Source organism: Saccostrea cucullata, unplaced genomic scaffold (assembly GCF_032062105.1).
Source record: "Saccostrea cucullata isolate Sc308-1 unplaced genomic scaffold, CSIRO_AGI_Scuc_v1 ctg907, whole genome shotgun sequence".
In the NCBI taxonomy this organism is placed as follows: domain Eukaryota; kingdom Metazoa; phylum Mollusca; class Bivalvia; order Ostreida; family Ostreidae; genus Saccostrea; species Saccostrea cuccullata.
In genome coordinates this window covers 600,264-627,401 of record NW_026935419.1, presented here as the reverse complement: position 1 = coordinate 627,401, position 27,138 = coordinate 600,264, and the positions used below count along the sequence as shown (strand labels likewise).

The 27,138-nt window shown below is 32.8% G+C and overlaps 1 protein-coding gene across 3 annotated transcripts; it reads left to right on the top strand.

The window, feature by feature from the left end:
* Positions 1-5,757: 5,757 nt before the first annotated feature.
* Positions 5,758-26,921, top strand: LOC134242780 (zinc finger protein 227-like). Of its 3 annotated transcripts, none has more exons than XM_062724912.1 (3): positions 5,758-6,020; positions 20,901-21,522; positions 21,888-26,921. In XM_062724912.1, exons 2-3 carry the CDS (start codon positions 20,922-20,924, stop codon positions 22,574-22,576), a joined length of 1,290 nt encoding a protein of 429 aa, XP_062580896.1. In that variant the 5' UTR covers positions 5,758-6,020; positions 20,901-20,921; the 3' UTR covers positions 22,577-26,921. The 3 variants fall into 3 exon arrangements, with proteins under 3 accessions (XP_062580896.1, XP_062580897.1, XP_062580895.1); XM_062724913.1 differs by lacking the exon at positions 5,758-6,020 and adding an exon at positions 12,138-12,347; XM_062724911.1 differs by lacking the exon at positions 5,758-6,020 and adding an exon at positions 12,354-12,845.
* Positions 26,922-27,138: the final 217 nt, after the last annotated feature.

Below are 27,138 nucleotides of genomic sequence, written 5' to 3'. Positions count from 1 at the left end.
GGCGGTTCTGAAACATAGATTATCGCTTTAACTGTGGTTTTACAGATGTTAAATATAGATTAACTTTGTTAACTGTAGTTTACAGTCCGTAAACTATAGTTTACAACCGATAAACCTAGTTTATCAACTGTGAAACTATGTTTAGCTCATTTTTGTGAATTTGGCGTGCCATAATCACGGTGTAGTACCTAAACGGTTGCTATCAGAAAAAATTGCGCGTTCATTACTGCTATCTGAAAATTGAGCGGTTGCTAGTGGAAAAAAATGGACGAAATTGTAAGTATTTCTCTTCGCTGGCTCAACAAAATGGTCAATAATTCAATTATTAAAGTTTAGCCGCGTGGTATTTCACCCCGACGGAACGTTAAATACATTTTGAAACTAACATGTATATTTAGAATTTTAATGAATTAAAGAATTGCTGATGTATAAGACGAAAACTGTCGAAAGCGTTGGACACATTTACATGCACGTAAGAAATATATTAAAATTGCGTCGAAAGTTTTAGATATTTGATAAAAATGAATCGACAGTTCGTTGTGTATTTGTTAATATTATTGGTTATTTTATATCATTATCCGCTTTGATGGGTTTTTATTAGGAGAAGCTTGTGTTACGGCTACTATTAGACAACGGCACCGGTTACTATTGGAATAGGTTTAAGTTTTCAAATTTCATGAAATCACATCCTCAATTTACATATGTTATGCAATTATAGTTTAGAAAACTATATATATTCTTTCTTGATGATTGACTTGTCGTGTATGTTACTTTCGATCATATAATGACAAATTAATCGTATATTTATATGTATGATGTAAATAGTGGAGTTTGTATGTACATGTACCCTGTACACATAGACTTTGGAACAGAGGGAGGGAAAAAATGCAGACATAATATAGGCACTGAAAACTTGGGCAAATCTTTATTTTTATTGGTGTAGCCCCCCCCCCCCCCTCCCAACTTTCAATTTGCTTCCGACGCCTATGGCACATGCACACACACAACTGTTTTGTGTTAGTCATTAAATCATGTGACCATTTAATTTATTATATTCCGGCTATGTTATTATGTCAGATTGATTAAATACGATTTGGAATTTTAAAAAATCATATATCATTATCGATTCACAAACCACGAGAGATTATATATTTGTCTCAAATATTTACGCAATTCTACAAAATCCAAACATAAACCTACAAATTAGCAACATACACTGATTTTAAAAAAAAGATATGAATTGAAAAATGAATAAATCTCACATAAAGTTATTGAGTTTTGCTGTTCAACGTCGATAAGTACTCAAGTACATGTAAAGTGCACAATGTACATAAGAGTAAAACGTGGACAATAACGTACAGAACAGAACAGAACATTTTATTTCTAATTTAGAGCCCATAACAGACAAGTATGAGATTGTAATAATAATAAGGAAAAGACTAGAGGTACTGTGAGCAATGAGCTCACTGTTCCCATAATGTCGATGTGTTGCTTTATATTGTTTTACGGTAATGTGTAAAGAGGAATAACTCCTCCTATCAATGTTATCCAGAAGCTTCTATTATGTGATGTCATAGGTAAACAAAAAATGGCAATGTCCATGTTTTGCTCTGGGAAACCTAAAATACGTCTCAAATAAAAAAGTAAAATAGGAGGTGCACAATGGCAATATGTAATAAAGATTCTGTGAAAGTTTCATTAAATTTCACTCAGTAGTATAAGAGGAGTTGCGGATAAGAGATAAAGCGTAACAGACGGACGGACAGACTTGGAGATACAGACAACAGTTTATATACCCTCCCACTTTTCAAGCGGGGGGTATAATAAGCCAATGAATAGCAAAACAATTATACAATTAGTAATTGACATAATCATTTTAACAATAATCCTGTCTAAAAGGAATACATCAAATATGCATGTATCTGTAAAAGACTAATGCTACTATAACATGTTATCATTTATAAATTTGCCCACAAAATTAAGAGTTTCCTTATCTTCTGTATTCCAATAAAGTTTTTGTTCATCATCTAAAGCTGAAAATAGTGGAAATTTATGATTAATTAACTGAAATATTTCTTTTCTTTTGATTTTTTTGCATGTTATTAAAAAATGAGTTTCATCATCTATGTTGTTAGAATTACATACTTTTCTTCTCGATATTGGTAAATCTTCCCATTCATTTGTAATCTGTGACAGGAAATTCTTAATTTACATAGAGATTTTCTGTGATGAAAATTTTTGACAACTGATAAATAATTCTCATAACCCCAATTTTGTTTGAGTTTCACATATGTGGATAATTTGCCATCAGTATAAATTTTATGGCTTGTATACCATTTCTTCACATAATAATCTAATAAAATTTTATGACAAAATGACTTAAATTTATATTTCCCATAACAAATAACTTCATCTTTAATATTCAGTAATTTTCTTAATTTCTGTATAAGTGCAAACCATGAGTTCTTTCCATTCACAAAAAGCTTTTTACTACATTCGTATGCATCTTTAAGTAAAGGAAATTCTATGGACAAATTTTCAAATCTATACCAACTTTTAATCAACAACCTGACAAATCATAATGCAGGGGGAACCTTCCCAATTCAGACAGTACTGCAAAATTTGTGCTTTTCTTATGAACGCAGAATATATTTACAGAATTTAAGGTGTATTCTTTCACAGGGTAGATTTTTAAAGCAGTCTTCAACTGTTAAATTTTGGCAGTTTAGGAATTTTTTAGTATTTATATTACTTGCATGTACATATGAGCATACATCGATTTATTACGATTTGTGAACGTAGGACGTTCATATACTGTATGAGTACATGTACATCGGGTAAAGCACGTTGAAGGTAAAGGAGGGAGGGGGGGGGGGGGTATCTTCCCCCTTTTTGTTAAGAGAATTCTCTGTGATTTAAAAAAAAATATATTTGCTGTAGTATTGTCAAAGACTCCCAGAGTCCAACAATTATGAATTTAATGAAAATATATTAAGTCATTTTACAAGAAATTTGACAGTAAAAAGAAGTGGAAAACATCAATATAAAAACAACACTTTCTTTGTGGCGGGGGGGGGGGGGGCTGGCTTGTCTTTTCTTACCTATATAATTTAAAGAACTCTTAAGAGCCTAATGAGGCGAGGGGGCGGGGGGGGGGCGACGTTTTGAATATTGCATGTTTATCAGTCGTACAACGAACCAATGTATCACCGTACTTCAAAAAGGAAAAATATAGAATTAGAAATATTTGACAAAGCTTATACTTTAACTTTTCTAGATATTATACATGTTTAAGTGTACATGTAGGCTACAAAAATCCCCAAAGATTCTAACTTAAGAAAGGTTTTAAAGAAATTATTTTAAATGATTGTAAAAATATATCAAATGCTATTTCAAATTGATTTATGGGTCCTTTCGTAAAGCTTTCTTTTTGATTTGTGTAGCAATGCTTTTCGAGTATCAGCTCTACTTTGCAAAAATACGATACAATCGATTTAAAGATCCCCCCTTCCACATTTTGTTCCTGGCATAACCTTTACTTTCTAAAATGTTCATTGAAAGGCCCGTTGACTTTCTTCCAAGCATTTTTACTATATAGAAAATTTTCATTGAACCCCCCCCCCCCCTTTTTTTATTGCAGTATAGTCAAAGAAGGATAGGCGGTAGCGCGTGAGAAAAAAAATTGTACTGAAAGTAGTTTGACAATTTTCCTTTTTTTTCTATGTCAGGTTTTTTAAAAAATAGATTTGAATTTTTCTGCCCCCCTCCCCCCTTTTCAAAAACGAAATTACACCCCTGAGTTAAGTTGGTAAAAGTCAACTGCATATAATTATAGACATTTTATTTCACATGCAATTTGGGATATTTAAAATGTATATTTTAGACATATGCTGCCATAAGTTTGTTTCATATCTCTGTTAATAACGAAAATTTTCAAATAGCAGTCGATGCGATGTTTTCAGTTATTAACCGGTGCAATATATGCTAAGACGCTGATAGCAACCGTAACTTTAAAAAATCGTGTTTTATCCAAACATATCTTTTAAAATACACTTTTCAATTTTTTAAAATTATTTCTAAGAATTATTATAGATTAACGCATCTTCAAATACTAAAATACCCACAATCTGAATAATAGATGATTTAAAAAAGCATGAAAACTGGGTATTTATTGACTTAAGATTTGGTACAGGCTTCGGAAATTTTACTAATTCTAAATTATTAGAGGGCTATTCTGCAAATTACACATGACAACATCTATAGAAATACCTTACTTGTTCCGTGCTCCCGGACGTTTCAGAGACTATCTTGATTTGGGTTTATGATTTCACTGTTTTACAACTTGTTCTAAGAGTTTTCAACATATTTATTTCTGCTAGCAGCCGTACAATTTTCGAATAGCAACATTGAATGCGGTTTTGTTCCGAATGCAGCCGTTTAGGTACTACACCGTGATAATGTATGATGTGATATTTATACCCCACGCAACTTGTTGCGTGAGGTATAATCTGTTTGACCCGTCGATCCGTCAGTCAGTCAGTCCTTTTTTTTGTCAGCGAAAGTCCTCATAAACCGCTGCATAGAATTTTGTCAAACTTTGCAGATATTTAGGACATGTGTAGATGTGCATATTACCAGGAAATTCCGATTCCTTTATCTTTTCCAGGAATTTCCGCACTTTTCAGCATAGATTTTTGGCCATATCTTGAATATAGAAATGAACGTTTTTTTTCAGCGCAACTCCTCATAAACTGCTGCTCAGAATTTTGTGAAACTTTGCAGTTATTTAGTACACTGTGTGTAGATGTGCATATTACCAGGAACATCCGATTCCTTCATTTTTCTGAGAATTTCGACAATTTTCAACTTAGATTTTTGGCCATATCTTTAACATAGAGAGGAACAGTCAGTGCAACTCATAAACAACTGCAAAGAATTTGGTCAAACTTTGCAGATATTTAGGACACAATGTGTAGATGTGCATATTGCCGGGAAATTTTGATTCCTTTATTTTTTCCAGGAATTTCAGCACTTTGAATTTTGGGGAAGCGTGGGGTATGTGGGCTTGATAACTTTTTCTTTCATTTTAAAAGTATAAAATCATGTTGAATTGAAATGTTCAGGTCTATATACTTTGAAATAAATATAGCTTCCATCATTTATAGTTTAATCGATGAAATTGCTATTAGTCGACGCGGCGTAAAACAACACAACTTTTGTTGTTTACGTTGACTAACTAGAGCAACTTCATCGAAGTTAATTGACATTACTTTTGGATTAACCTTCTTATGTTCAAAACAGTCAAGATTGTATAAGAAATTTTCCGCAAGCCTTTTGTGTATATATCACTGTTTACGTATAATGATAATTGTAACATTGTCATATATCTTTCATTGTCAAGATTAATATTTTTCTTTGTGGTATTATTAGGTAATATTGTTTCCTAGAATAAGATTTACAGTGAAATGTTGAAACTACCTGCGTAAATATAAGATTTCAGGGAAACATCGTCTGTCGTGTATAATTTTAGCGTAATTAATCTTATGTGATACGAATAGATGAATCAAGGATTCATTCTAAAATATATACATGTAATGTATTTAATTTCATTGGCTAAAATTACAAATTATAATTAACTCTGATCAGTGCACCAGCCCTTCTGCTCAGTACTAGGCCTACTACTGAAGGTCGCATGGTACGTACATGTGCATCATATCGCGTGCTTTAACCAACACAGAGAATAGGAACTGTAAATTCTGATCTTTATTTGGTTTCCTATTTTACTTATTTGCACATTTAAGATGAGGTTATTCGACTGCCAACTTGGTAAGGATATAATTTTTATTGACTGTGTGATGTGTATCTAAGTAAACATTACATATGCCTAGAAAAGGTAAACAGTGGAACTCTTCTGTGTAAGGTGAACACAAAAGGTTCATGGGGCAAAACTTATCGGGTGGAACCTGTGACAAAACTTTGAGAAGTTTCTACAACTGTTCAGAGAGGAATGAAAACTAAAGGTATCATTTTAATTTATTTGGTTAAAGTTTATCCGTGAAAGGATCATTCTTAATTCTATCAAATATGTAAGCTCAGCTGACTGTGAGCCCAATATTTTGTCACGATGATAAACTTATCGAGACGTGACCTTCACATTGAACGGGTAGATCTAGATGGAGTTGACATAGAAAAGTAAATTTTGTGAAGTTGTAGGTAAGTTACAAAATATATATTTTTAGTATTAAAAAGATCTTTGTGGGTATTTAAATGAGTGTCATGTGACATAATGGAAGTTCATTCAACACAACAGTCACTGAATTATTTTAATATAAATATTTATTTTCTCAACTTCAGAATTAATTGATACAACTCCAAAAGTTCTGAGAAGCTTACATACTAGTATTTCATAGGTCTGAAAGTGAATTATACTGTTAAAGATGCATACGTTGCAGCGGCGAATCTAGGAATTTAATAACAAGGGAGTCGGGTTGGTGGGGAGCAGTAGAAGGTAGGGGGTCTAGGGGCTCCCAGTGGTCCAGGCAGGGACGGTATATAGTAATGGGATTGGCAACTCCTTCATCACCTTGTTTATTTACCCAAAACATCACATTCACAACACTACAAGTTTTTCAAACTATGTTTATTCCCAGTAAAAAGTTTGTTTTCTGATTAAAGTTTTTAATTCCTTTTATGTATTATGGAATGTATTTTTAATTAAATTTTAAGCATATATTATAATGTAATTTAAATATAAAGAAAACAGACACCAAAATTAGCGATTTCTTGGAAATATGGGCGATCAGGGGCATGTGCTAATTTTGAAATAAACGTAATTTGTAACTACTAAGATAAGAAATATAATCAATGCTTACAAATCTTGAATAATTTTTTGATAGATATAATTAAAGGTTTTAAGCTGAAATATTTGATAGCTTTAGAGATACAATTAATTAAAGTTGACTTATGAAATCCTGGGACTTACGAGATATCGCGAGACTTGTGAGAGTTGCTCATCCCTTAGTATATAGATTATAGATCCCTGGTCTAGGGCAAAGCCCTGATGGGGGTCTGGGGGCATTGTTTTTATAAGGCCCCAGAAAACTGAGGAAATTCTAACAAATAGGAGGTATTTTCCCCTTGATTTTAGGCTAGTACAAACAGAATTTAAACAAAAAAATTCAAACTTGGGGGGGGGGGGGCACAGCTGGCACACCGGCCCTGTATCCACCTTCGTGTTGACATAATTCAAAACTTTTCTGCCTTGTTGGCATATACATGTATTCACACATACTGGATTAATGAAGTAGCTCCCTGGTCTGAAGAACAAAAATGGATGGACCACCAGAGAGCTACAGTGACACCCTCTGAATGAAATTAAACATTACCCACGAAAAAATTCTGTTTCAGTTTCTTTATTTTATTCTCTGTATATTTGAACCGCCAATTCAAATTCTGCAGATCAACTATGTTCCTTACATTTTTGTCATTACTTCCACAGGAATTTAATAATACCCTAAATTATTTTGGTCCTGATTTTTTTTTGTTTAAGTAGCATATTAATCATAAGACATATCCAAAAGATAATTTTTCTTGCATTAAAACTCATGTTACCCCCTCCCCTTTCACATCTGTCAATATATAAACCTGAAAAGTTATTGAGTATCATTTAAGATGCAACAATACTGAGGAAACAGGTGTCGGACCTGAAATCAGTTTGATTAACCTATAACTGAAAGGCTTAATTACAGGGATAAGAGAGATACTGTATATTGCACAATGTATGATGGATATGATGCCCGTGAGCACACTTTCCTTCAAGCACATCAATTGTAAGATTTTTTTTTTCAATTTGATCAGCATCTTTAAACCATTTAAAATATAGATCTGCTGAAAAATTATCATAGTATATGAATTTCAGAATCATAGAGGCATTCCTTTAGCTTTAGTATGTTTAGATAAAATATCATCCTTGGGAATTTTAGGGGTGCATGAATGGGCGAATTTATGGAGTTTGGTTGGGCAAGTTAAAATTGATACATGTTCATGTGGGGTGAGTTTTGATTATGTACTAGCTTATATTGGCAAGTGCTTGAAAAGCCTATTTATCAACCTGATTTAAAAAACAGACTGATTTTATATGAAATTGACAGTGGAAGAAACTTATAATTGAAATCATTGTAGTTCACTGGCATAAAAGGGTAAAATTTTACAGTAATTTTTTTTTCAAAGAAATTATACATTTTCTCTCATGAAATAACATCAGGACCATAAAGGACCACTCCATTTTTATAGATCTGAATATTACCAATAGTTGAATGCACTTTTGATCTGATTGTAAGATATGATGATTTGGTATACCCCTAGGTTACATATCAGGTAAAGACAAAATGCATATAGTCTTGTCTGTTTTACAGTTCATAACAAAAATCAAACGATATTGATTTTATAGTCTACATTGATGCAATTGAATGCACATTTGACAAAACAGAAAAGTATCCTCTGAGATTTTTTTTTTCTTAGCATTCTCATTATGAATGATATATTTTTTGTATCTCTACTATTTAGTACTAGTGTTTTCTTGAACTGTGTTTATTGTATCACTTATTCAAAAAGAAGACAACACTGAAAGGTAAAATATAATGTTAATGATTTTAGATTCTAATGGATTGGTATGAAGACAATTAGTACTACTTTACTTGTACATAAATTTGAGTATTCAGAATTTAGCGCAATCACGTGGGTATGGAGTTGTTGACGAAATCATGATTTAGAGCTACAAAAGTATTTTTTACATTGTATGTATACTTAACAAAAAAAGAAACGCATATTGTTTTACTTATCATAGAAATTTTGAAAAAGTTTATGGAACAACTATTTTTTTTTATCAAGGGGTACCTGTGACCTACAGGTATTTAAAGGACAACATGTGCTTTTAAAATCCTAGTGTTGAATTATTTCCCTTGATTAGTAATGTTTATGAAAAAAGTGTTTTACATGATTTATTGTAAATCAGGGGTCTACTTTCATTGATATTTTGGATTTAGGAAATCAATGAACACTCCTTTTAACCCATATGTAAGATTTGATTGCAATGTTGATGCTGCATTGCCATGCCTAAACAAAGATGAATGCAACAGGGCTAATGATGATACTAAACGGAGCTACGCAACAGGAAGTTGCAACTGCATTTGGTGTACATCAATCAATTTGCAGCAGTTAAACGTACATCTCCACCAGCTAGGAAGCATGGATGACAGACCAAGGACTGGCCTTCCACAGGTTTCCACACCCAAGCAGGACCATCAGCTCTGCCTTCAGCACCTGTGCAATCGACACAGAACTGCTGTACAAACTGCTGCTGCAATTGATGGATGAAAAATCTGCATAAAAGTGCACAATTTCTTTTGAGAGGACTTAGAGGAGTTGGTATTCGTGCAAGATGTCTGGTCATTGGAAATCAACTAGCGCTGAGACATTGGTTAAGACGGTATGCCCCTAGAATTTGGAGGCGATCGACGACAATGACATCAACTTAAGTTTTCAATTCGCAACATAGAACATGTTTGATTTTTATCACAACACACACTAAAATCACTTTTAAAATATAAGGTTTAAAATGAAAACTTTGATTATTATGTTTATTGTTTAATCTGAATATGCGTTTCTTTTTTTGTTGAGCATATATATATATATATAAATGATTTCTTAGTGGTATTCATAAATTAGCGCATTGTTGTCTGCGCCAAAGCCGCTGAAATATGAAGCCCGCTTTTTAGCTCACCTGAGCCAAAGGCTCAAGTGAGCTTTTCTGATCACATTTTGTCCGGCATCCGTCTGTCTGTCCGTAAACTTTTCACATTTTCGACTTCTTCTGAAGAACCGGTGGGCCAATTTCAACCAAACTTGCCACAAAGCATCCTTGGGTGAAGGGAATTCAAGTTTGTTCAAATGAAGGGCCATGCCCTTTTCCAAGGGGAGATAATTATGAATTAAGAAAAAATTATTGGCATTTTTTAAAAATCTTCTTCTCAAGAACCGCTGGGCCAGGAAAGATGAAACTCATGTGGAATCATCCTCAGGTAGTGTAGATTCAATTTTTTTCAAATCATGACCCCCGGGGGTAGGGTTGGGCCAAAATGGCCGATCAAAGTTTTAAATAGGAATATATAGGAAAAATCTTTAAAAATCTTCTTCTCAAGAACCACTGAGCTAGGAAAGATGAAACTCATGTGGAATTATCCTCAGGTAGTGTAGATTCAAGTCTGTTCAAATCTTGACCCCCGGGGGTAGGGCGGGGCCACAATGGCCGACCAAAGTTTTACATAGAAATACTGTATACAGGGTTATTTTCGCCCTGTCTTATTTTCGCCCTTTCACTCTTGCTAACAATTTTGCACCATTTTAAATTCGCCCAGTCATAGTTTTGTTTAAGAAATTATACTGTATTCTTTGAGAAATATATAAAACAAGGGCGAAAATTTCCCTGTATACGGTATATAGGAAAATTCTTGAAAAATCTTCTTCTCAAGAATAACAAAGCCATGATTGGTCATATTTATATGGAAGCATCCTCAGATAGTGTAGATTCAAGTTTGTTCAAATCATGACCCCCGGGGGTAGGGCGGGGCCACAATGGCCGACCAAAGTTTTACATAGAAATATATAGGAAAATTCTTTAAAAATCTTCTTCTCTAGAATAACAAAGCCATGTTTGGTCATATTTATATGGAAACATCCCTAGGTAGTGTAGATTCAAGTTTGTTCAAATCATGACCCCTGGGGGTAGGGCAGAGCCAAAATGGGGAATCAAAGTTTTACATAGAAATATATGGGAAAATTCTTTAAAAATCTTCTTCTCAAGAATAGCAAAGCCATAATTCATCATATTTATATGGAAGCATCCCCAGGTAGTGTAGATTCAAGTTTGTTCAAATCATGACCCCCGAGGGTAGGGCGGGGCCACAATGGCCGACCAAAGTTTTACATAGAAATATATAGGAAAATTCTTGAAAAATCTTCTTCTCAAGAAATACAAAGCCATGATTGGTCATATTTATATGGAGGCATCCTCAGGTAGTGTAGATTCAAGTTTGTTCAAATCATGACCCCCAGGGGTAGGGCGGGGCCACAATGGCCGACCAAATTTTTACATAGAAATATATAGAAAAATTCTTTAAAAATCATCTTCTCAAGAATAGTAAAGCCATGATTTGTCATGGGACTTCTTTTGGATTAAAACTTTTCAATAATAAACCAATTTTCTACCTTTTCCAAGCCACAGTGCTCAGGTGAGCGATGTGGCCCATGGGCCTCTTGTTTAAGTACACATACAGTAAATTGTGAGACAGTTGTTACCAGTAAACATGCATGTGTCTTTACGATGAAGTCAATTTTCTTAAGCTACATAAAAAAAGAAATTGTTATAGCCAGAGAATATTGAGAATAATTTTTGATTGAAGCCACTTTGAGAAAAAGCAAATTGTTAACTTTGGCAGAAGATTCTGGTCATTATAAGTGATGATAGACTAGAACTAGCTGCATCCAGGACAGGGCTTGGGTTTGAAAATGAATTTTACTGAGACTGAATTTTCACGTTTCATGGTTTATTATGTGTAATGTACTAAAATTTATTCAGTTAAATAAAAAAATATATAGTGTGAAGAATTTTAATTTAAGAAAAAAAGCTACATGTTCAACATAGCCCCTGACTGGTCAACCAAAATATGTGCCGCACATATGCAAATTATTTGCATACGAGCAAAGCTTGTTACATAAACATACGGTTATTAGTCTAATAGTTTTTCCAGTCATGAGAAAGACAGGATTTTGTTATATTTTGCCTTTTCATCTTATATTAAAGATCACAGTGGCCTACTTTTAATGTGTGACACATTTGCTGCCCAAGATGTACCAGTTGACAATTTTTTATCATTTTAGACTTCATAGTACCGGTATATAAGTTAAAAGCTAGATGCGTTAAAGCTAACAGACAGACAGACTGATGGACATAAAAGCCATGTCATAATACATCGTATTAAAAGATTGGCCCATTTGCAAATACAGGGTTTAGTATTGCATGTGAATAACAAGATGGAAAAATAATTCCAAAACATTTCAAGCCGCAGAATTTTCCTCGTGTATTAAGGAGTAACTTTTAAACATCTGTTTACATTCAATTATGCATTTTAATTTTTGTAAGTAATCATGTATGCAGTAATGATGCAAGGTGAAGAGAGTTATCTATATTTATACCAGTGTGTAGATTTTATTATCATGTTTGTGGTAGCAGATTTGTTTAAAATTGTTTATCATTACATTGATCATAAAGATGACCACTTTGAAAACTGGTAAGATTGTTTTGAAATTCCTGAACAAAAATGATTGCAGGGTTAAGATATAGTGTCATGTCAGGATTCTGTTTGGAACATACAGTTATAAAAAAAAAATCGGGGTCAAAATATGAATTTATTTTGCAATACAATTGAATTTAGTTATGGATTTTAATGAGATCAGGTGTATAAATAGAGCCTTTATGTATCCAAGTCTACATAAAAAGAAGGGGTTCATAAAATTTCATGTAGCACATTTTATTCAAGACTTAGTCATGTGTGTAGCCTTTTAAATTTTCTAGGCAGGATTTCCAGCTAAAACTTCCCTGAAATATAAGAAGCTTAATGTCCTGGCAAGGTTTCTAGAAATTTAAAGGTATTGAAGTACACCTTGAAAAATAAACAAGGTGAACAAAACGGTCTACGAAGGGTAAAAACAAATGTAGGACTGCATATTTTATGGAATGTATTTTTTACTTATAAATGTCACTGATAAATTGTTATTGTTTCAGCAATGTAAGTAAATGTTTTACTTGCTCATTTGACAAATGTTACTTAATTTCTTGGAATATGTTTTAATTATATATATTTTAAAAGATTGGGCTTTTTGAATGAAAGAAAATAATCTTTTACCAGGCTATCCATTCCATTGTATATTTAGCTGTATTTTGATAGCCATGCAGTATGAATCCCCCTTGTTACACTCCCCGCTCTGTTTTAATGTCATTCTAACTTCAAAATAGTATCCTTTTAGCTACTTTTACTTTTTAGAAATGTCCCAGGTGAGGTCAGTTGACTCAATGCTATTATATAATAAATATAGAGCCTGTTGGGGAATAGAAGATGAATTTAAAAGTAAAGAAAACAAGTCATGGACATTTTTGTTATGTAGCAATCTGAGATATTGCTGTAGGTTTTTTTTTAAAACAAATTGTAATGTAATGTCAGCATGAAGAATAGCTCAAATAGAAACAATTTTTCACAAATAGCATGCATCATTGCATGATTTACTTGTTTATGTAAAAGGTTTCTTTTTATCAGAAAATTTTGACTATTTTATCTTTAATATCACTTTGATCACTTGACATACAAACAGATACATTTTATATCTATATGATCTGGTTTTGCTAACTTTGCCAGTAGCTGAGGGTTGCCTGATTCATTATCATACAATGCATTTGACATTGACCCATACTTGCATTTTAAAAAATACATTGATACATGTACAGTAATACAAAACTCCTCTTAATTTTTGTCTTGACAAGTATAATAACCCCATCCCACTACCCACCCCCCTTGAAAAGTAAGAGAGAATATCGTAAACAGGATGTCCATCCATCTTTACTGTAAATCACTTTTTATTTGCGAGAACTTTATTTTCGCGTGATTACGCGAGATGGTATGCTCGCGAAAATTTCATTCTCGTGTATAATAAAATTCCTTAAAATTATATAGAGCACTGACCACAATTCGTGAAAATTTTGTCAATGAAGAGTCAATGACCATCTAAATAAAGTGTATTTAATTAAAACTTTTGGGGTACACATCTCTTATCCACAACTCTTTTGCCACTGAATGAAATTGAATGAGACTTTCACAGAATCTTTGTTACCATATATACTCGCGTATAAGTCCGTCTGCCTATAAGTTGGTTGTATTTTGAAATTGTAAAAGTTCAAACATTTAATTGAGTGAGTAGAAGCTGAGTTTTATGAGAAATTTGCTTGAATGAGAGCAAATGATCTTGTTTTGGATATGTTAAAATGAAGAACTAAAATGATTCTTAAAATACCGACAGGAATTAGTTTTCTAACAATATACTTAAAAAAAAAAACAAAACAAAACAAAACAAAAAGAAAGCCAGAAATTGGAGAGAAAAACTGTATAAATAATAATGAAGAAATTAATGAGCAGAAAAACTATGTGAATGCGAAGTTAAGATTGTAAAAAATATTTTGATTGTTTCTAAAGGGTAACATTGCTCAAGACTTTTGAGTGTTTACTTTACATTTAACCTGACTGAGAGAAGTCTAAATGTTACTCTGTTTTACTTTGATGACACATAATTGACCTCATATCTACCCTTATTCTTTCCTGAAATGTTTTCTTTTTCAACATTAGGAGGAAAGATTGGGGATATAAATCATCTGAGATTTCATTACCTGAGCTACTTGGATTATTAAGGAAATATTTGTGTAGTTCAAATGAGAACAAAGGATTAATGTCCTGAGAAAGTGGAGGCCAAGGGGCCTAGAAGTGATATACATTATACACACAGAATTTACAATATAAACCTGGATGCAGCTTAAGAATGTTGCTGTTGATATCACAGGTTAAAAGTTAAACAGGTTCATTCTCATGGCCTGAGCTGAAGGCTCAGGTAAGCTTTTCTGATCAAAATTTATCCACTTTCCATTCTTGTACTTTTTACTTTAAGTCCATCTCCTTCTACAGAACCACTGGGCAAATTTCAACCAAACTTATCACAGAGTATCCTAAAAATGTCAAATAAAGGGGGTTCAAATTTGTTTAAATGAAGGGCTACACCCTATGTGGAGGGGGGAGGGAGATTTAGGAAAAAGTAAAAAAAAAAAAAGAGTATTAAGAAGAACCACTGGGCTGGAAAAGATGAAACTTATTTGAAGCTACAATAGTGTAGATTAAAGTACAAATCATGGCACTAGAGGGGGTGTGGTGGGGATTCAATGAGAAATAAGAGATTTACATGGGTTTTCAAAAAAAATTCTTAGAACAACAAAACTGATTTGTTATATTGGTAGGAAAGCATGCTCAAAAGCTGTAGATTCATGTTTGTTCAAATCATGACCTCTGGTGGTATGGTGAGGCTACTTTGGAGATCAACATTTTCCAAAGGAAATACATAAGACAAGTTGCAGTCCTTTAAAAAAGGACTGTAATACGTGGACCATATGCATGTTTTTTCTAACTGATATTCAATTAAGAAAATTTCTATGTGTAGGGAATATTCATGTAGGTTTTTTCACTTTTACTACAATGATCTGCTTACTTAAAACTGATTGTAGTCTCAAAGCAAAATTGTGAAATTTTATCTGCGATTAGCGACCTTTATATAGTTTTTGTCAGCTTAAAAAATTGGGTTATTTTGATACGTGTAATTCATACTGTTCTGGATTAATTTATCATGGGAAAAATGGAGATCTGATGGTTCACGAGTAGCACAGCTGTAGTACGCAGAATTTTTTGGTCACCCTCCCCCCCACACACACACACATTAAAAGCCGTTGCTACAGACCTTTACCAAACGATATTTAGATTGCTGAAATATTAAATTATTTTGCAAGCCTTGATGCACAAAACTAATTGCCGAGAAAACTTGCTCTATATTTTAAAAGCTATCTCTATTCGTTGAGTGACGTTTTTCATTCAAGTTGATAAGTTACATGTATCTATATACCGTAACTTCTTAAAGTGCTTGTACCATAGAATCAATGTTTAGTTTGTATATAAAAGTTTACGTAAAAGAGAGAAAAACGGATCTGGCAATGAATATGTAATGCGATGTGCAGATTTGCCAATGAATGGCAAAATTTTCATTCAAATGGGGCGAATTATTCAACGGGCAAGTTACCTAAAGTGCGAACTCTCTAGCATTCTCGCGCATGCGTAGCCTGTCGTTTGCCCAGGGCATCCGGTATAACTTCGCTTATATATTTACTGCGTGGACCACAGGGTCCACGCAACAAATCTTCAAAAAATTTTCTAATAAGAACAGCAAGGCCATGTTATAATTTGTATTTAAATGAAAGCATCCACAAATATAGTGTATATTAAAGTTTGTTCAAAGCATGACTCCCAGGGTTAGAATTGCAGATTGTCACCACAGTGAGTGAACAAAGTTTTACACAGAAATACAAAAATCATGATAAGTCATACTAGTATTCCTAAAGAAGCATCCTCAGATATTGTATTTGAGATATTGTAGAGGTCGTTCAAATCATGATTGTGGGGATAGGATTGGGCTATTATGGGTTATCAAAGTCACATGGGTTTATGAAAAGAAGCAAGAAGGGCAGTTGTTACTTAGATGAGCACTGTGGCCCATAGTGATTAAAATATGAAAAAATATATAATTATTTTTCATGATGTACTTCATGGAAGTAAATATATTGTGTATCTTGTAATTTATAAAGGGAAAGAACATTCTTATGTATAATCTTTCTAATGTGTAGTTAACTTGTAATTCTGAATTAGTTCTCCCACCTCAATCCAATAATCCAAAAATTACAATCCCAAGTATGTAGAGAAGCCCTGTCCTCCAGGCTGCAATATTGTCAGAAAGCAGTGTTGAAAGTGGCTAGGCTTTCCTGCATGGTCAAAGAATTCAACTAAAAACTTGACTGTTAGGTCTATCACTACCTAGTAGCTAAGTTTGCCTAATGTACTCAATTCTTTGGAAGTTCAAACTTTGGACTTGAAAACAGGAATAGAACTGTTTTGTTTAGCATTTTAGTGCCTGACATTCAATGTAAAAGTATCTAAGAGACCTTTTAGAGGAACATACTGTTATAAATAACATCAAATTTTATTAAACCAGCTAGCATTAGCTTATTATCCCCAAACATAACACTGTAAATTAAAAAAAAAAAATCTTTTGTGAATATGCCAATATACTTATGATACACAGTAGAGGTAGCACTGAGCTCACTAAATGATACTCCTGCCTCCCATACTATTATAATGGCAACGTCCATGTTTTGTTCTGTGAGACATGAAATAAGTGTCAGATCAAAGAATGAAATAGGAGATGCACAATGGCATTATATGTAATAACGAATCTATGAATGTATCAATTTCATTCAATGGTATAGGAGGAGTTGCAGATAAAAGATGGGTACCTTCAATATTATAGAAATTATAGAAAGAATGGCAGTGTCCATAGTTGCCATAGGAAACCTGAAATATGTGTCTGATAAAAAAGTAAAATTGGAGGTGCACAATGGCACTATATATTAATAAAGATTCTGTAAAAGTTCTCATTGAAAGTCATTCAGTGGTATAAAAAGAGTAGCGAATTAGAAATGGTTCACCCCAAAGCGTAACGGACGGACAGACAGATGGACAGACAGACAGAAATCCCAATCACTATATACAGTCCCACTTTTCAAGCGGGGGATATAGATATAAATGGATTTGTGATGAGTTACAGGAGAGTGTCAAAATAGGAGGAAGTAAAGAATCACTTATTTAAATTTACGACTCTTTCATCATGAATATTGATAGAAATGTGCCTAGGGTAAAACATTTTTGTAAGACAGCAAGTGTCTGCATGCTTGAGAGAGTATCAATTATAATTCTTGATTCATATCAATAAAAGATTAATTTAAAAAAATTATCTTGATCAACAAAGGTAAACATATCTATTGTATCTAGAACTATAGAGTTTATCTGGTAAAACAGGAAATATGAACATATAATTTCACCATGTACTTTTAAAAGTGGCAGGCCTGGTGGTGGATCAAAGATTTCAACAAACTAATAGCTTGATGCACAATAGAATTGATCACTATTACTTACATGATGTTATGTAGGAAAATATCCTGATTCAGGAATATCAACCATATGTTATCTGAAAAAAGTCTAGCTAGTCCCACGAATTCATCACAGTATTATGCATGTCTCCCCCCTCTCCTCCATAGAAAATATTGGGAGGAATAAATACACTTTGGGGAGACATTTTACACCAGTGCACCCAGATATATGCTTAATAAAACAAACAGTGACCGAACAACACCACTTACTGACTGTGTAATTCATGTTTTATTATTACTTAGTAATGAATGAGTTACAAATTCTCGGAAAAAGTTATGTTCCAGGTAAAGCAAGGTGAAGGCCATTTAACTTGAAAGTATATTTTTAGCTATATGCCTGACAAGAAAAAAATCTATTAAAGGGATGAAAAATATTTCATGTTATCTTTAAATGTTCATTGTAAACAGTATTTTAAAATGTTGATGAATTGTAGACTGATATAAGGAGAGGGAGACTAAATCTTTTAATACTTAATTAAAAGATGAAAACCTACAGTGTATATGGAATGGTTAAAAATCATGTTTACAAAATATATTTATTAGCATTTAAGTTGCTACAAACATTTCATTGTGTATTTAGATACTATAATTTAAGCATGGCCTTAGGAACTGGGTGTGTTTGTACCCCCTCCCCCCCCCCCCCAATTATTTGCCGATATGTTGAATTATACAATACTATAGAAAACATAGCTACCATACACTTGTGCCCCCTGAATGTTAACATCAGGTGACCCTTTTTTTGGCTTGTCAAGGAATTTTTGGTGGTTGATAGTGCCCCCGAACTGAAAATGCATGCCCAACCCCACCACATCCCATTCCCTACCCCCAACGGAAATTGCTTCCTACCAGCCTCTTAAGCATACACACTACCAAAAAACCCCATTCCTTTTATTTTGACATGTTTAAAAGTAGCATGAATACACTCCATGCTTGAATATCTTGCTTCCCGATGCATTGTATTTTTATGACCCCTTTGAAGAAGGGATGGAATATTGCTTTGCTTCTGTCCATCTGTAGGTCGGTCTGTCTGTCGGTTCACCATTGGTTTCTGTTCATTTTCTTCGCAGAGGTTGCACATATTGAAATGAAATTTGGTATACAGATTTATCATAAGAATATCTAGGCCAAGTATTGTTTGGACTTAGAAAATTCCAATTATTTGCAGTTTCCATTCATTTTATTTGCAGAGGTTGCACATTTTGAAATGAAATTTGGTATACAGATTTATCATAAGAATATCTAGGTAAAGCTTTGTTTTGGGTACAATGGGACCATTTTAGACAGAGTTATATCCCTTGGACTTAGAAAAATTCCAATTATTATTGGGGGAGTGGGGCATAAGTGTTTTACAAACATCTCTTGTTACTGGTATGTATGTATAGCCTCAATGTGACATCACTTTAGCCTGAGCGACTATGTATATTTCATCGCATAAGTATAATACTCAAAAATGCCATTCAAATAAATTAAACAGTTGGTTTAATAAGAAAGATATAGCAAAGTTTTAATCTAAATATTTTAAATGCACAATAGTGTTGTTTCCTTGTTCATTAGTCATGCATGATGCATTGTATGCAAGGTAATCTTCAGTTGAGTTTGCCAACCTGTCATGAGTTTTTTATGATTAGACCACAGTGAAGATAATTTTTAATGCCCCACAAGATAATGGTCTGGGCTAAGAAGTGTTTGTCATGTCCATCTTCTGTCCTTCCATCTGTTTTTCAGTTACATTTTGCCATTAGATCAATTTTAAAGAAACTTTTTAATGTATCTTCATAAAACTTCACATGCTAATATGTACATTGATGAGAGCTATTATATTGCATCATCATTTTTTTTTTACCTTGACCTTTTCTTTGACCTTGACCTCACTTCAAAATGTGTTTTTAGCTGATTTTTAGCTCTACTGGTCAGAGACCAGAAGAGCTTATGCGATAGTAATGCGTCCGTCGTCCGTCCGTCTGTCTGTATTTCATTGCTACTCCTCCTACAGTTTTGGTCCAATTTCAGTATAACTTGACACACAAGTAGACTACACTAAGATACATAATTTTGTGCAAATTTTGATGAACAGTGTTGCCGTTTAATAAAAATAGATATTTCTGTGAAATTCAAAATGCTACTTCCTACAGTTTTGGTAGATTTCAATATAACTTGGCACACAAGTAGTGTTAATTCTGTGCATCGGGTTTTGATTCATTAACGTGTGCATGGTTACTATGCTTTGAAATTCTATGCTACTCCTCCTACAGTTTTGGTCCAATTTCAATATTACTTGGCACACAAGTAGACTACACTAAGATACATAATTCTGTGCATCGGTTTTTGATTTCGATGAACGGTTTTGGTTACTGAAATTTCTTTGAAATTCTTTCAAAATGCTAAGCCTCCTACAGATTTTTTAACTTGGCACACAAGTAGACTACACTAGATAATAATTCTGTGCATCGGTTTTTGATTTCGATAAACGGTGTTGCCGTGGTTACTAAAAATAGAAATTTCTGTGAAATTCTTTCAAAATGCTACTCCTCCTACAGTTTTGCCATTTTGATATAACTTGGCAAACAAACTTTTTAATTCTGTGCATCGGTTTTTGATTTCAATGAACAATGTTGCCCATGGTTACTAAAAATAGAAATTTCTGTGAAATTCTTTCAAAATACTACTCCTCCTGCAGTTTTGAGATTTCAGTATAACTTGGCACACAAGTTATATTGATACATAATTCTGTGCATTTTTTTATTTTGATGAGTGGCAAGGATTTTTTTCTTTTATTGCTGATTTAAAGTCTCACCCAACTGCTACTTTTCAAAATGTGTTTTTATAAACCAGTAGAGCTGATTTTTACAGAAACTATTCAAAATGTTTTAATCAAACCTTATAGAATACATGTATAATGATCGATGTATAATGATAAGAAAAATTCTGTGGGTATAATAAATTAGTTATATATATCAACAAGTACACAAATAGTGAGCTGATTTTATTTTATTATTTTCAGTTTCTCCATGGATTTACCAAGATGACTGACATGTTACATGACCCATCACTGACTTTAAATGGCCTTCTCAATCCAGACACTGTTTGGAAATTGGGTCAAAAACTTTTACCAAATTTCACCCAGATGGCCAGTAGCCCCTTAGAGATGCCCCCCTTATTGCCTGTGCTCCGACCAAAGTCACCATGTCTTCCTTTAGATCTTCACATGAGTCCAAAACGAACCTCTCCAGATGAACCCAAATCTCCATCTGATGTTAACCAGGGGACCCAAATGATGGCACAGGATTTATCCTTGAATAGGGAAATACAGCATAATGCAACAGAAGACCAAGAGAAAACGGATCATTTTACATTAACACCTATGCAATTAAAAGAACGAGCGGAGGAGTTTTTACTTCAGAGTAAGGGTAGAGCTAAGAGAAAATTGACCGTTCCTGTTCGTATGCCAGATGATGTGGGGATGGAGTGTGTGTCAGACAGGGAGGTACTGCTGGTCTACTATAAAGAGATGCTGCTACAGAGGGAGGCCAGTCCATGTAAACAGATACGAACTTCCCCTGCTGCGCCAGAGTCTTCTACTGCAGGAGGACTTGTCGCAGAGGAAACTCGCAAACCAGAGACATGTAAGTGTAGTACTGTTTGCTTGGACTATTATGTATTGAAAAGTTTCATAAAGATAAAAAAAGAGAAAAAAAATATGTAACTGCAAATTACCAAGGTAAACTTAGGGATACCAATTGGTTATATATGCTTAACTGTGGAAGTAATAGTATGAATTGCAAGTCTTACATCAGAAGCATGAATTAAACATGCTCTTTGCCCTGACTAAAGTTTACATTTGTAGGGCTGAACTGTGCAATACCTTATGAAACATGTTTTAATTTCTGTAATCCTTGATTAAACGCTTTAATTTCTATGTTGCCAAAATGGATAAAAAGAATATTAGTTGATTGCCTTGCAATTAATTTTCTGGTTTTATATTTTGCAGATTCACCAACTTGCTCTCCGTTGGACAAAAGTGCCCCTGTTAGCCCCACCTCCAAAGCAACAGGCAGCCCATCATCAAAAACAGATGACAGCCAAGAACCAAGTAGCCCAGATCCAGTAACCCAGGGTGGGCCAGAACAAGGTTCCTACCCTTGTTCGCATTGTGAGAAAAGTTTTGCTTATATGGGCAATCTTAAGCGCCATATAAAAATGCACCATGGGGAGTACCGACCATATAAATGCAATTTATGTATAAAACGCTTCTGGGGAAATGACAGCTTAGAGCAGCATGTGAAGCGTGTCCATTCACGATTTCGCCCGTATGAGTGTGCTCACTGTGATAAGAAATACTCTGTTTGCTATGATCTCCAGAAGCATGTGAGAAGTGTTCATGGGAAGGATATTGACTGGAACATGGATGTTCCCAGCATGCCCTCTGATGGATCGGGGACCACACCTGGTCTGGGAACTCACAAGGTCACGGGCATTAAGACTCAAGCGCTCAATCAGTTGAATCACAAGTGCAAGTTCTGTGGACGAGGTTTCGCGACTTTTAATGGACTTGGGGTCCACCTTAAAATGCATTTCAGGTGCCGAGTGTGCTTCAAGGGATTTAACACAGAAAGTTCTCTGCGCATCCATCTCCAGAAAGCTCATGATATTACCGGAGATCAAGAGTATGTGCTATGATTGTGCTTTGGATGGTTAGCTTAGTGGATATATAAGGACAAGGTTCGATAATCATATACAGTCCCAAAGTATGAAGCATATTGTCTTCCAAGTCAAAAGAATTCCATTTTAATACTATGCAAGAATAGCTTATGTATGTACATTAATATTATTCACATTTTAGGTGATGTTTTCTGTGTTTCACAATTTCTAACTTTGTATTGATAGAATAAAGATTTTTATTGTAGTGCAAGTAGTTTCAGATTCTATTTTAATGATATTGAAGTGTGTTTTAGAGCAACTCAAAAAATGTATATTAGTCTTTTTATATTCCATGGATGAATTATGACATTCCATTTTTGTGTGCTTTTGGTTGATACTTCCCAATTAATTATTCTAATGAGTGCTTAGTTTTGTGTATTCTTTTTGTTTTGATTGATTATTTTTTTAAATAATGGCATTCCTTCTTGATTTTTATGTTTGATTTGTAACTGTTAGTTGATTAGGTAAAATGCAGTAGTGCTTATTGTTGATGAAGTTTTTTATTAAAATTTTGACCTATATTTCCGTTTCTATTGAAATCTATTGATTCCAGAATTCAAAAAAAAAATATATATTGGGTGAATTCACAGTGCTTCACACACATTCCACAACTTTGTCTTATCAGGGAATCAATTAAATCAACAATTCTATAAAATATTTTCAAATTTTTCTGAAGAAAATTTTTAGGGCTTTAAATTTTCTTTGTACATATATAATTATTCAAAGGGACTATAAATTATGAAATTTGGTTCAATTTATTGTACATGTAAAGTCAACCAGATGTTTAGATCTTTATGATAGTGTGGAAAAAAAATTATGAAATTATATATTTTTTTAATTTGAATTCCAGATCAGGAAAAAATATGAACATTCCCATATAATGAAAAATACACACATGTATTTGTGTAGCTTCAAAATTAATTTGCTGGTCTTCAGAACAGAAAGCCCATGTTAGACACAAATGATAAAAAAGAAAGCAAATGCATTTAATTCAGTTATTTGGCTTTGAAATATTTTTTTCCCTTCTTGGGTACATATGCCTTAAATGAGTTCTGACTTTTGTGGAGGTGTTTTAAATAAAAGATGTTTATAAATTGTTAATTATATTACATGTATATTCTCAAAGACCATTCCTAATGTTACTTGTACACTTTTAAGATATACATGTATATTCTATCATGTAATGATTGGACATATGTAAATGTATAATTAATGATTTGTTGATCATATATAAATATATATAAATGTTTTATTTGTCAATTTTAACATTTACATCTTGAAAATTGTGAAAAAGATATTTTATTTTTTAAGAAATGAAGTATTTGCCAGTTGATGTGCCATAAACTGTTGTACACAAATCCATTGTAGACATCAGTTATTTATACATGTATATATACAAAAAAAGGTTTCTGATTTGGAAACAGTCTTCAAAATTTTTTAATCATTTGTACATTCAAATACAGTACAATCCCCCTTGACTCAATCTGTGTCCATAATTTTTTGACTTTTTCACATATACATTCATCAAAAATTTCATATTCTACATATGTTTTAATATTATGTAATCAAGATATTTTTGGTCATTAAAAATCATATTAAGGTCATATGCAACGTAGTTTGAACTTTATTGGGTTCTTCCCTGGAGTTGAAGAGTTCCACTAAATGAAGGACCTGTGTGCAATACTTTTAATGTCTATATATGGATTTGTACACCTCTTCTAAAACAAATTTTGATGAAAAAAAATCTGGAATTTTTGTAATTTTTGTACATTTTTCTTTGATAAATGCAAAAATTTTCAAAATTTGATATCTTTTCAAAACCCCTGGTAACACATGCTGATTTTTTGTCGAAGAACATGTTATGGTATTATAAGTTTAAATTCAGAATATCTTGAAAAATTATCAGTAAGTAAGGTACCTTGCGTATGTCCTTAAACTTGCATTCATATTTTTAATGCAGTATGCATTTCATGATCAGTGTATTCTATGTAAACTAAAACCAAGCAAGCAGGAAAGAATACATGTATAACTGAAATTGTATTTATGACTCTTGCATTGAAACATCATAAAATTTTTAGCAGTTGTGGAGTTAACATTTGCTTGTCTCATCTAGAAAACTATTTCAAAATTATTTTTACTATCATTTTTTTTTTTATCACTTATGTATCATATATGAATGGTCATGCTTTGAACCCATCGGTACCATTTAATTATCTTTCGACCATTATTATGAAAAACGTTTTGTTGGTCAGATGTTCAAGGGTGAAAGTTAAGCTTACATGTAGATTGTTGTCAATTTTATAAAGGTTGTTATTTTTTACACCATATTCAAACTTACATAATAATAAAATTAATAATAATCACATTGTTTACTTAAAAAGTGCCTAATTATGTATTCTTGTATGATACATGTCATGTATATGCATCAGAAGTTGATATTTGGTCAGTATACTGATATTACATCTAAATTTGTTGTATGTATATTTTTATGCAAGTATTATGGGCAAAAGTAGCCAAAGTTTCACTTTCAGTGTAAAAGCATGCAGTGATTAATAGTTATACTTTAAACTGCAAATTTTATGAATTGAGAAATAAATTTTACCTTGACATTTTGTTATAGCATATATCTACCAACGTTATACATATTCATAATTTTAAAGAATGTCAGTTCCAGTTATGAAATGAAAAAAAATTGATGTCAACTCTTTTATTTTGGAAGGGGAGAAGTTGAATATCCAATTATAGTTTGGATGTGATAGTTTGAATCATATTGTTTAACGGACTTGTTGAATATTTAATATAGCTGTTGAATTATTGCTCTGTATATTTTATTATGTAAGGGTTTTTTAATATCAGAGTTATTTTTTTTAATGTTTTTTTCAAGTTTGGTAAGGATTATAAAATACTAACCCAAATTTTATTAATTAAGAAACCTCTCTACACTGCACACTAAAGAATTCTGATTCTAAGGTATTTTTCTGCAGTTAGAGTGATCTGCCCTTAGATCTAAATTCTAAAAAAATATATTTACAATGTATTACTTAATTTTTATTAAATTTAAGTATTCTTTATATTTTAAAAGGCCAAGACAAATTAACTGAACGTGTTATTCACATGTATTTTCTCCACTGAAGTAATTAACAGTGATTTCTATTCACCGATACTGTGTTGTCTTTGAACATTTTTCCTGGGGTTAAATGCCATGCACCATACAGTAAAAATTAGATAAATAAGCTCAATATTAACTCCTTTATACAGTATATTTTTCTCAATGTCCAAAAAATTCTTGCACTGGTGTAGAGAGGGTCCTTAACATTAAGGTATTTGACTGCTTGTTTTCGTTCATGTCTTTGGGCATTATGATTGACACAACACATTTTGACTTGCTTTTCTTTGAAGCTTAATATATGTATAATACATTCCCAGAGGCACCTAACGTTACTTATTTTTCTTTTAATAAAAAAAATATACCCTTACCTTATAATAAACCAAGGTTTTATTATAGGTAAAGGTATATTTCTTTTATTAAAAGAAAAATAAGTAACGTCAGGTGCCTGTGTACATTCCATACGATTTACAATAATGTAGAATTTTCATAGCATCTTTTTAAATTCTTTTTTTTCTTTTTCAAAGTGTTAATAGATGGCTGAGTAATTGGTTGGATTGGGTCACTTCTAAAGATGATGTTTTACGAATTATTAAAACACATTTTCTAGGGGAAGGGGGGTGGGATTCCATCTTAAGTTTATATATTTTACCAGGTTCATATTTCTAATGAATAATACTCAAATGGCTCAAAGTCTGGGATTTAAATGAAAAGTTTTAATGAACCAAACTTTCAATCAGTGACATCTTACATTTATTTGTAAGATTTAGACTTCCTCGTTGGTGAATCTGTAGTTTAAAATAGTTTTAAAACAGTAAAGGGTCTTTAAGAAAAAGTCATTATCAATACATGTACATGGATATGCACTGTAGTTACATAAAATGAATAATTCCATTTTAGGCATTCTGCAATATTCATTCACAAAATTATTTAGTGACAGTAATGTTTCCAACAAAGAAAATGTTCATTTATTTTTTATTTATTATCAGTTAAACTGGAGCAATCATATTATTTATCTAGATGTTTTGAATTTGCTGGATTTTTTTTTAATCTTAAGCAAAAACAGCATTTTTACAGAGCATTTGATGTGTTTTTATGAAGTAATTATACAGGAAGGATTTGGGCAATTTTTGACATGCCTTTTAGTCCTCAAATGTGAGTAAAAAATATTTCACATTTGTATCTAGTTTGTACAATAAATAAAGATGCTAAAAATGTGGGTTTTTTAAATTATTACTGTTTATTCTAAATATAGTTGAACTTCAGTATCTCGAACACCGATATGTCGAATACCGTGGATAGTGGAAGTGCTTTTGAAGTCCCAAACACTTAATCTTTAAGATTTTACCCTTGATATCTTGAATCGTCGAATATCTCAATGTTTTTTTCTTGGTCCCGTTGAGTGTGAGATAACGAAGTTTGACTGTAGTAACTT

Bases quoted from the DNA above. Each gene is read 5' to 3' on its own strand.
- LOC134242780 (XM_062724911.1), top strand. From the start codon at position 12,813: ATGTCACTGATAAATTGTTATTGTTTCAGCAAT. The intron at 12,846-20,900 runs GTAAGTAAATGT...TATTATTTTCAG, and splicing joins ATTGTTATTGTTTCAGCAAT to TTTCTCCATGGATTTACCAA. The intron at 21,523-21,887 runs GTAAGTGTAGTA...TATATTTTGCAG, and splicing joins AACTCGCAAACCAGAGACAT to ATTCACCAACTTGCTCTCCG.